General features: G+C 36.9%; 1 protein-coding gene across 3 annotated transcripts in view; it reads left to right on the forward strand.

Moving 5' to 3' along the window:
- Nucleotides 1-12,131, forward strand: part of ASB7 (ankyrin repeat and SOCS box containing 7) — a 29,782-nt gene that overhangs the window by 13,724 nt on the left and 3,927 nt on the right. For 2 of the 3 annotated variants that reach the window (XM_032123026.1, XM_032123025.1), the window contains exon 5: nucleotides 2,384-2,989. In XM_032123026.1, the coding sequence (XP_031978917.1) occupies nucleotides 2,384-2,989 (606 nt within the window). Of the gene's footprint in view, nucleotides 1-2,383; nucleotides 2,990-5,230; nucleotides 5,398-12,131 lie in introns of all 3 variants that reach the window. The other variant, XR_004242804.1, reaches the window with a different exon arrangement.

Genomic DNA, 12,131 nt, shown 5'->3' on the forward strand with positions numbered 1-12,131 from the left:
GCAGCAGGATATTGATGGAATAGCAACAGACGTTTCGATCCTGTTAAAATTGTTTCCCTGATCCAGAGGCAGGCTGTTGGCTCACTAGAAGTCCATAATCTTAATGGGAATTACAGTATATTTTCACAAGGTTTTTCTAGCGGGTTTGTTGTGGAAAGGTTGGTTGTTTGTGTTGCTTGGTTTCCCAACTGTGTGGCTTTTTTTCCTATCCTTCTTAAGACACTTCTCTTACATGACTTAGTAATTTTTGGGTTCTCTTTAATGGTCAAAAGCAATGAAATTTTGGGGGTAAGGAAGGTGTGTAAAGGTACTTAAAACTATAGGTAAAATGCATCCTTATGTTACAAGGAAATTGTTGGGTTTGGATTACAGCAGCCAGTATAAAAGTGCATATAGGTGCACATGTAAAAGTTGGGCATGTCTGTTTGAATTTAGAAATGGCATTGATTAAGGCTTATGGCAGTGACCTGCACCTCATCTGGGGATAGAAATTATGCCTTGCATGCCTAATGCAGTGTGGGAGAGAGAAGGTACAACTCAGACATTATTTCTTTTAAAAATCTTTTTTTGGTGGAAAACAGCTCTGACTGCTGCTGTCTCCCTTCCATTATGTCCATCTTCCTCCCCAGTTCTGCCCCTCAGAATGTATCATCCCTCTGTATCTCAATTCTCATGCCTGTGCTACCCACTTTATTTATCACCACTCAGAAATCAATGTAGAATAGTCTGAGCAATGTGAAGAAAGAGACCTTGGAAGCAGCATCACTTTGAAATATTATCTTTGTGTGAGTTGTGCTGATTCTTTGCTGTATTTTGGACATGATCACAGTGCAGGTTAGGAACCACACATTCAGTCACTGGCTGCATTTTCCTGCTGAGCTGTAGGTATGCCATTCCTTTACCTCAGGTTAGTGTGACTTTACAGAGCACTGAAACTTCTGCTTGTCACCGAAGACAAGGAAAGGTGTCCCTAGCAAGGAACTAAACTTACCTTAATCTACCCCTTATTTCTATGTTTATTCCTATTCTGTGCACTAGAGGCAGTTCTCCCATCTTATTTCTCTGTGTAGTCAGGCTGCATTCATTTGTGTGCTGGATTTTTTTTGTTAGTTTTTTTCTTTCTCTCCATCTTCTCTTTACATTTAAAAATATCCTTAAAGTTGCTGGATCATCTTTGCAGCTGCATTCTCTACTCCTTCTTTCTAGTCTTTTCATTTTGGTATGATGTCTGTCTTGGTGTTATCTGGGTATTATCAAAGTGGGTTGGGAAGCTTATTCCTGTTTTGTGTTAGCACCTTTGTGTGTTCAGGTGTGTTCAGACTAGGGTAGCCTGCAATTAATATTGTATGTTGAACTTAACTTATAGCAGGTCTTTGGTATCTTGTGCAGATGATATCTATCTTAGGTTGGGAAAGTGTTCAAACTTCCACTCTGTAGTTTGTACCTTTTAGTGTCCAACAGCAGCACCTGTGGATGGTGAAAGGAGAAACTCTAGCTGAGAAATGGCACCTTGCCTTGGGTAATTAGTCACTTGCTATACAAGTTTGGGTGTCCTGAGGAAATTAGGTAAATTGATTGGATTATTTTAATTTTTAAATTAATTAACCAGTCTGAGTGTTCATGCTGTGTGAAGGGGAAATAAATCTGTAGTTACCTGTGCTCTGTACTAACAGTTTATCTGAGTCCTTTCAGAAGTGGGTTTTTACATTCTTAAATTTTTGTGAAACTATAAATTCAGAACAGATTCTAAACAGATTCATCATCTATGAAAAGAGACTTTATCAAAATAATCTAAAATAACATACATCCTACATGCTTTGGAAATCCTGCAGACCACAGAGAAACATTTTACCTAATACAGCATTACACCCTAAAAACAATACAATGCTGCCAGACCACAAAACATCCGCAATTTGGGACAGCAGATGTTTCTACACATGCTTCTTTTTAAGACCAAGAAGCGACACAAGGGAAAATAAAAAGTTGAACATTGAGAAAGAAATGTAATATTGTAGAGCTGGAGGAAAACTGGATGGACAGAGAGATTTGAGTAATTAGTAATTAATTCCTAAGAGTGCTAGGAAGATGTGGAAAAGTATTTGTCAAATGGAAACATATGTATGTGAAAGAAAATTTTTTCTTTGTATTCATTCTTAAGTACAATTTTAACTTTGTCTTAAAAATAGCATGTTCATGAAAGCAAGAATTAGTTTGAAGTAGAAAAAATCCTGTCGTGCTATGCCTGGAAAGACTAGCAATTACTGTTTGGGGGTTTTTGGGGGCTTTTTTTGTTTGGTTTTTTTTTAATTTTTTTTACTTTTTTTTTCAGCACTGGATTACCATAACGCCTTCTAATTATTTTTAAATTTTATTTTAACTTCAGCTGATCCCACAGTTAAGGACTTAATTGGAGGCTTCACTGCTCTGCATTACGCAGCCATGCATGGCCGGGCGAGGATTGCACGCCTGATGTTGGAATCTGACTACAGAAGTGACATTATTAATGCCAAGAGCAATGATGGCTGGACTCCCCTGCACGTCGCCGCTCACTACGGCAGAGATTCGTTTGTCAGGCTCCTCCTGGAGTTCAAGGCTGAGGTTGATCCGCTCAGTGATAAAGGTACTACACCACTCCAGCTGGCCATTATCCGGGAGAGGTCAAGCTGTGTGAAAATCCTCCTGGACCACAATGCCAACATCGACATTCAGAATGGTTTCCTGTTACGATACGCTGTGATCAAAAGCAATCACTCGTACTGCCGAATGTTCCTCCAGAGAGGGGCCGATACAAACTTGGGGCGCTTGGAAGATGGACAGACACCCTTACACTTGTCTGCTCTTAGAGATGATGTGCTTTGTGCACAAATGTTGTATAATTACGGAGCAGACACTAACACAAGGAACTATGAAGGACAGACCCCACTGGCTGTTTCAATAAGTATTTCTGGAAGTAGCCGACCCTGTCTGGATTTCTTACAAGAAGTGACAAGTATGTATGTAAGAGAAGTTAATCACAGGACACAATGTCCTCTAAAAGCCTTCTTTGAATTTAGCCCCAGGAAAAAAAAATGCTTCCTCTCTGCCCCTTGATGCTATTTAAATGCACTAGAAAAGTCCTGGGAAGGTGAAGGGATTGTGATACTGGGAATCTCTTACTGGCAAAGGTGCTAATGTTACGTATACTTCATTTAAATTAGTTTTGTTTAAATATCTACAGGAAGCATTCATTTTAAAAGAGTGGACTGTAAAATCTCATTTTTTTACTGGCCTTAGCACGTATGATTTTTGGGTTTGGTTTTGTTGTTTGTTTAGGGGGTTTTTTGTGTCTTTTGTTTTGCTTTTTTATTGCCATGCAAATCCTCGGCAGTTGATGGCTTTTTCATCTGCGCTACAACTAGGGCAGAAAAGAGCTTTGGCTGCTTTGTGTTCTCCCACATTCTCTCCTTCCCTCCCCTAAACCAGACAACAAAATTCTACAGTTCATTCCGGCAACTTGAAGGGGTTTCATGTGCTGTGTAGCTTTGATTTGATTTTGTTGATGTCTTTGAAATACGAGAGATTTTAACTCATTGTGACTTCTGATATTTAGAAGAAGTTCTGGGCTCCTAATATCCGGATCACTTTTGATTACCAGTTTTTGGTGTACTAGATCTACTGAAAGTTTTCCTCTCAACATGGAATGCTGTACTAATGTTTCGTAATCATGGTATTGCCTAAAGCATTTAGGAATTGCTGATTAGCATTCAGTAGAGTTTGCGAATTCAAACATGTTAAGATGGCCTGATAAATTATCATCCAACTAGAAGGATCTTTGCACTACAGAGGATGGGGTATTTCATATATCCTTTTTTGTCCCCTACAGCTCCTTTTATTTTTTTGAATGTGGTTATTTTTTAATGAGAATTAGACAACCAATATAATCTGTAAAGAAACTGAAAGTCAGTGTGGGCTGGAAGTGAATCAGCTGAGATCTGTTGTCAGTAGCTGACACAAATAAGCATTTGGAATTTCCTGTCTTTTTCTACATGATTTGTGGTGTTGTTTTTCCTCATATCTGAAATTGAAAGAGAATTTCTGGAGAGGTGGAAGTTGATAATAAGAAATACAAGCAATTTTGGTTTAATTTGCCTGCCCCTTCTCATTCAAACACATTTCTTTCTGGTTTCCTTTTTGGAAGCCTCTCACTATATAGTTGCAGTGTCAGGGATTTTAGGAGATGATAGCGTATCCAGACTTGCAGTTTTTCAGTCTTAGGATGTATCAGTAAGCATGAAAGCTTAGGCTGCTTCTGTGTTTCCTCAGTGTCTATAAAGACCAATGGAAACGGGTACTGTAACTTTTAGTTTGCAGATTCCATACCTTAAGGGTTTAATGTTAAGTGAGAAGTACATTCTGCTACAAAAAAAAAGTATCTTTAATTTGTGGCCAATGTAGCAGTGTTGGAACTATCCCAGTTTTGTGCTGTTTGAGGGACAACTGGGAAAGCAGTGCTGACAAAAACACTTCAGTGCTGTGCTTCTGAGCAAAATAATTATCAATATATGTTTACAAACCACAGTAAACAAACTCTGCTGCCCTTTTTGTAAGTATCCAAACACTGTCTTCCCTGCTTTCATGAATAATTAATAAGATGCCATATGAGAGATGAGATGGATAAAGAGCAAGCTGGCATTTTGGTAGTGGAGTTCCCAGTTAAGTCTGACTGTACAGGGAATTGTTGAGATGTCATGCTTGTTTATGAGTCTAGTGCAATTTGTATTTTCTAGAAAAAATATTTACAAAATTTTTAGACAATTCTTCTATTGGAATTCTTCCTGAAACTCTTCTGTGGTTTGCAACAGTTCCTTGTTTGTGGGGCTTAACAGGAATTTCTAGTTTGTTTATTTGAACCTTATACTAAGCGCTTTATGCAGAAATCCATAGCTGTAAGTTTTATATGTACATCTGAATTTTGAAGAGTGTATTTGATAGTAAAAGAGAAATTAGTTTTTATTTTTCAATAGATTATCATTTTTAAGCCTAAAGATTAATAGATATACATTATGAAAGTTATCAAACTGATCTGTGTCTTGAAGTGAAAGCAGTTGCATGCTGCATATAAATGGGATACTATTTAGTAGTCTACATGTAAGATGTGAGTAGCTTTTTTTTTTTTATACTTGGAAAACATATTTGTACAGTTTCAGTTTCTCAGAAAACATCATATGTGAATTTCTTTTTGTTTTGGTAGGTATTGTAATCGGTAATAATGGCAGCCTTTAGCCCAGGTCCCCGGTTGGGAATAACAGGCAAGAAACCAAGCTCTCAGAAATACTCAGTATTGGCCCTGAGAGTCTGCAAGAAGATATTGGATTTTGGGGTTTGACCCTGAAGGTCTGATATTCTTCCTGGTTACAGGTAGAGATTCCTTTGCTCCTAGAATAATTCCAAGAGGAAGTTATTCTGTAGTTGTGTTTCAATATTTAAGCACAAAGCTGGAAGTTAGGAACCACAGAGTTTTTGACCATGAGTCTGCTGTTGACTTGGTGTTCAGACCTGAGTGTTTTTCTTTTTCCCCTCTCTCTTTTTTTACAATACAAAAATAAGCAAAGTCTCCCTGGGGGAAAAAAAATACTGAAGATGAAAACTGCTCAATGATTTTATTAATCACCTTCCTTTTCCTTATCTGTATTACACTTTCCTATTCCAAAAAACATTTACTGGCAGCCACCATAGTACCTGAGATCATTTGATAAAGAGTTGGTTTGAAGCAGTGTAAACGCTTCAGTTTTCACGTGGTCTGAACCTGTCTCTTCGGGAGTGTTAATGTGTTAAGCTTGAATGCACTAATGCAAATTAAAATAGAGATGCATGTATATGATATATATGAAGATAGAGGTATATAGAGACTTTTATTGCTAGTGCATATATTTATAAAATTAGTGTGCAATCACAGCCCTGGATGAAATTATGTATTTTGAAGTTAAATGGGATTTGAGAATATTGAAACTTATAAAACAAATGTGAGAGGTAGAAAAAAATGCAAGTGTTAGAAAAATACATAAGGGCTTAAATAAACTTTAAGATACTAGAAGTTCAATTATTATCTTTAAAGAAGGGAATTTTAAGGAAACTTCCCCCCCCTCCCCCCCCCTTGAATTGAATCTGTGTTCAGCTCAGGAGCAGAAGGGACTGTGAGGGGCTGGGCGAGCTGCTGGTCTGTGTCAAGGCAAAGAGCTCAGGAAATGATTTGGCCAGAACAATGTGATGTGCCTGGTGTGGCAACAGGTATAAAAGAATTCAGTTCAGATCTGGAGCAACATCTAAAGGTCACCCAGTGAATTTAACTACAAATGTTTCAATTGCGTTCCTTTTTTGAATTTTTCAAAGGGCAGATCTTTGGCTTTGACTAGAGATTGTAATTTTGTGTTTAAATTTATATAGCACTGTAAAAGTGCAGAAAAACTGAGACAGAAGTCCTGTTAAAGAAATCCTTATACATCCTTTGTCTCTATCCCTTGGCTAAATCAAGATAACTTTTCACTAGAATTTTTTTTTTTTAAACTGGAAGAACATTTAAAAAAGTGTCTCTCTGCATAGTTTTAGCTTTTATGAATACAGAAGTGTCATAGTGAATTAAGTAGATTTCTACATATTTTATTACGTGGATAATTACAAAGGAAATGGTATTTTCATGTTTGCAATAACATAGAAGATCTTTACTGGAATCACAGGCTTTACTTGTTTCCTTGGGTGCTGCTGGAAATCTTGCAGTGATGATTGAGGTCTGCTTTGTCACCCAGTTACACAGGGAACTAGGATAAGGGGATTATTTTATAATTTTCTACTCTGCAGTTGACTGTTTATATTAAGTAGTTGAATCATATTGTGCAGCTGTATACAGTTATTTACTTTGAAAGAATTTTGTAAGAGGCTTTTAAAAAAAAAAGTTTATATGTGGTATTTAAGGTATAGCCATGCTCCACACCCATTTGTACACCTATGCTGTACTCTGCAAAAATAATTTTAAAATAGAATAACAATGCATCCTAAGCCTGTCTTGATGTTCAGAGCACTTTACTTACTGTCTCCTAAAAATAGATAAACATTATGGTGTTGAAATTCTTAGCTGAATTTCCATAGCAATTTCAATGAGACTGAATTTACAGAGATGTTACAAAATTTTTTTTAAAAATACCTTTGCAAGCATATTCGAATCTTAATTTCATTGCTAAATACACCTGTTAAATATAACACTGAGCCTTACTGACATTCTGCTTTTTCATATATGAATTTTCAGTCCAAAACAGGCGTCTCCGTGGTACATAATTTCTGTGCCAGATAGGCTGAAATTTCATAGACGTCTAAAACTCATTGTGGGGAATTATTTTTCAGAGACCAGTGAAAACATATGTCAGGCTCAGACATTCTAGCAGAGGCATACTGAAAACAAATTTAAATTAGACCTTTTAAAATAACTTGTATGATATCCAGTTTAAAAGAATCAAACCTCTCAGTGTCCTGTCGAGCTGGATTCGGGTTGGAGGAGTTTGTTCACGCTCTCAGTGAGCAATCTGTAATTCTACATTCAGCCCTGCATGTCTGATATTAATATTTTAGATTATAGATTTTTGATATTAGCTTTTTCTGACATTTTGAATGCTGGAAAACCAGATATCCTCTCCAATTATTCTGCTGTTGTTTTTCACAGAGTACAACCCAGTGCATTTTGTAAACTTTAGACCTGTTGCAATGAGCAGCCGAATTCCCGTTCGGCTCAGCCTCAGTCATTTCCTAGGTGATCCCAACCTTTCCCTAGGATCCTGTTTTAGTGCATCCTCCCCAGTGTGTTTCTTGCCTGGTGGGTGTGAGTTTCCAGCTGATAAATTCAATTATCTTTTTCTTCTCCCCCCACCCCCTGCACCCCGCCCAAAAAAGCCCACAAATTCAGAGCTCAGTTTAATTGCTGGCAGTAGCTGCATTCCTTCATTGCTGTGAAATAAGGGATAGATTCAAGGGTTTGCTGCAGAAAGAAAAACTTTTCCTGATATTCTGGAGGAGCTGAGCTGTTGCCAGCATACATCAGCGTGGTTTCAACATAGTTTGTAAAATGTTTCAAAAGATTTTTAATTTTAAGTTCCCTTTGTAGCTAAAAAGAAATTACCAAATGGTTTCTTGCTACTGTTTTCAGCCTTTCAGAAGTCCCAGGAGGGGCAGAGGCTCAGTTTGAGAAATACCACTCCAAGGGTTTTTAGAGAGATGCATTAATATTGTAGAGAAAACTGTGGGCGGCTTCTGAAATATGTCACTGATGTTATTTTTCATTTTTTAATTTCTTCAGAAACAGCCTATCCACTTCAAACCAATGACACTAATTGTTTGCTTTAAAAGTACTTTTCTTTTAGTAGTTAGAACAATACATCAGAGGGGATCTTCTTGTAGCCTACAATGTATTAATTTCAGCTATTCCTAAGTTTTCTCTTGGGTAACAGAAAGGTCAAGTCATGATTTTTATATTGGTTTTTTACATGTACTTTTTGCTCTGCATCTTCAGTGGAGGAAATGGGTAGGGATTCCCCTTTTCCAGCTTTACAGTACTGGATGAAAGTCCCCAACAGTGTTGTCAGAGGCATCACGAATATGCCTTAATGATCCTTAAATACAGACTTACTAGGTGAGTTAGTGTTTTATTTCTTGGGGAGCATTGTCTGCAGAGGGAAAGCACAGGTATAAACACAGAGCAGTTGTAACAGTGACAGAGTTCTTTGGACAGGTAGCAAATCCTTAATTGAAGTTTTGTCTGTCTCTGGGATAGAACAACAAACTCTCAGATCTTCTATCAAAAAACTCTTGAAAACTGCAAAATGGAAAGGGATGGAGTTTTGAATGAAAATTCGGATTAATTGTAATAATTTCTTGCTGTTAAAATATGCTTTTTTTCCTTTGCTTTACCAGCAAAGGCTGTTCTCTTAATAATAATTTAAGGGCTCATTTCATTCTTTAAGTAAAATAATTACTAATTATTTAAGTGGGGAAAGCTCAGAAACTTATTTCGTTAGCAGCTGAAGAACGGATTTAGGAAAATGCTTTAATTTTGTACATACTGAAGTCTGCTTCATCTAGATTTAAAAAGAAATCGAAAAGCAATTCCTCTCAATTCTTTAAGCCCATGCTTTACGTTTCTTCTGTTTGGAAGAAGCTTTTCTGTCAGGTTTGGGACACTATGCACAAGAATTGCATTGGTGGGGATTTCTGCTTTCCCTTGCAGCACAGAGCACAAGCTCTGGAAGGCAAAAGATGAACTCTACATCTTTTTCCTGTAATTAATACTTCTAATTTATTTGATTACTGCTATAAAGCAAAATAAATTGACTGCAGTATGTAATGATTTGGTGAACACATGAGCAAATCCAGAATAACAGCAACAAGGTGGCCCTTTGAGGTGGATCAGGGATGTGTTGGATGTTTTTAAGGTGATCAGTAGTTTTATGTCACTGTTTTATATGATAGTGGTAATTAGGCCAATCATATCTTTCATGTTTGTGGGGATTTTTGTTCCTTTCTCTTTTAATTCTCTTCCTTTCCAGCTTATTTGCCTAAATAACTTCCCAAACTTGTGATGCAGGATATAACCAAAGTTGCTACTTCCTAATCGTTTTTAAAGAGAACTTAATTCATCATTTAACTTGTCTTACTTTGCCAAGTTACTAATAACATTTTTCATTTGCCAAGCTAAGGTTCACTGACATCGGTCCGTAATCCTTTATTTTTTTTCTTTTTCATTCAGATGCAACCAAGAATGAGTAAGTGTTCCAGACACCGTTTCTAATAAATCACAAATGCATTAATAACCTTGGAATTTGCAAGGCATGACCTAAGACACCAGCAGCCACTAGATGTAGCAACTGGTGCTTAACACTGGAAATGTCCATTGTTAACACATTCCCAGGAAATATTTTTTAGGCTTATCAGGGGAAAATGTCATACATTTGATAATCGGTCTTTTTGAATTAACTGATGACCAATTTCTTCTGGGTATTTTACGTTGTCTGTTCCTTTATGTTCTCAAAAACCACGTAGGATGTTAATTAAAAGGCATTTATTTCTGAAACCAGAAATCAGTGTCTCATAGCTGATTTATTGTGTACTCTACTACAGAAAATACACATAGACCTCTAGTCCTTTATAATTTCTAATGCTGCTGTTTGCAGTGAATTTTTGAAGCAGTGCATCCTTTCTGAACCCTGTTTTAAAGCATCAGAACTATTTTTTTATCACCATTAAGATTGTTTCATTTCTTACCAAAAATAACTTTCAATCCCTGAAGTTTGAATGCTCAGCTGTTGTCCAAGTTGCCTAAATTCTTTCCTTCAGGTAGGAAAAAAAAGTTGCCAAGAAGAAACCACTAGTGGACAAAGTAACTATTGGTCTATATTTTAAATCATGGATGAAGGATATAACTAAAAATAAATTGACATTTAGGTGGTGATAAGTATAATAAAAGTATTTTCAACATACATGAAGGAAACTCAAATTTTCATGTTTTTTTAATTTCAAACCTAATTTCTTTAAAAGCAGACTGAGACTATTTTCATGCATTACTTCTGCTGGCTTGCCCTGGATAATTTTAGTGCTTAAGATAAATCCCAGTGTCTAAAAATCCCTACCTGTCTGTCAGCCCATTTCTATAGATACCAACAGAAGCACCTACATTGTTCATGGTGCTGAGTATTTTGAATTTGACAGTCATTAAGTCCCATAACCAAGTCTTGGCTTGGAGGAAAAAAAAAAAGAAAAAGAGGCTTACACAGTTAAGTCGATGATCAAAATATTGATTAGCACAGCTTTGATGTGTTACTGGAATAACTCCAAAAAAGCTGTAGCAGAATGAGGAAAAAGCACAAAGGCAGGCAGTTTTTTCAGAGGTTTGGAGTGATTCCCATGTTGGGGCTTATTAACTGGAGTTTTCAGCTTTGGGAAGTGGTACCGAGCATGAGTGGAGGATGGAGGTTTATATAAAGGTATGTAAAATCATGACTGGCATGGGAACAATTATTCATTCTTTTCCTTGTAACTCAAAGAATGGCAGGCATGCAACAAAGCCATCAGGAAGCAGATCTAAAATAAATAAAATTACTTTGTAGTTTTCCAGCCAACGCCTAATTATATTGTGAAATTTGTTGCCACAGGATGTTTTGGATGCTGAAAGTATGAATGGGTTCAAAAAACACTAGACAGATTTACAAAGGGCAAGCTATTCACAGCTATTAAAGACATAGATCTGTGTGCAATCTCTGGGCTAGGAAGGCCCAAAGGCACCAGTGCTGAAAGCTAGAAGGGTTTATTGGGGCAGGATTTCTCAATGTCTGTTGTTCTGCTCTTTTTCTCTTTCTTTTTTCCTTGGGATCCATTGCTGGGTGCATTCAGATACAAGACTTGATTAAATTTTCTGAGATTATTTTGGATAGAGGGACCAAAACCCAACTGTTTCTCAAGGTGTTTGATTTTGAGTAGTTTCCTGGTAAGAATGAGTTTGAAAGAAAATGGATTATTTTGGAAAATCCTTGCCAGGAATGCTGAAGTTTTTGTGATGTCAGTAAAGTTTTTCCTCTGTGGACAGTGGTTAACTCACATTTTCATCCCTTTCTGTTTGACTAGGGTTTGGCTGCATCCAAAGCCTGAAGGCTTTATGTTTTCATTAAAAGGGAAAGGAAACCCCAATCTTTAACTCTGCCATGTGATCCTGGAATAACTTTTATAAATCCTCACTCTCTAAGGAAACTTCCTAGTCCTGTTACAGCTGAACTTAGAAGTTTTTGTCTCACTGTTTGAAAGAAAAGCAAGACTGAGGGTATTTTTCCCCAAGGATAGAAAAAAATCTACAAAAAGTTAAATGGAGGAGTTCTGCTGTTCTGTAGTGTGTAAGCTATGTTGCCACCTGGTGGGAATCCTCACATGGATGATATCACGTTACACTGGCATCAGTAAAATTCTGTGCATGTAAAAATGTTTTTAGGATTCATCCCATGATTTCATTGAGTCCATTAAAAAGGTCTTAACTGGCATACTTTTTCTCTTGTAATTTTTCCCTTCCCTCTCCCTCTTAGGAAACAGCAAACCCCTGTCATTTTGCTAAGTAACTGATGTCTTAA

Source organism: Corvus moneduloides, chromosome 13, assembly GCF_009650955.1.
Source record: "Corvus moneduloides isolate bCorMon1 chromosome 13, bCorMon1.pri, whole genome shotgun sequence".
Classification (NCBI taxonomy): domain Eukaryota; kingdom Metazoa; phylum Chordata; class Aves; order Passeriformes; family Corvidae; genus Corvus; species Corvus moneduloides.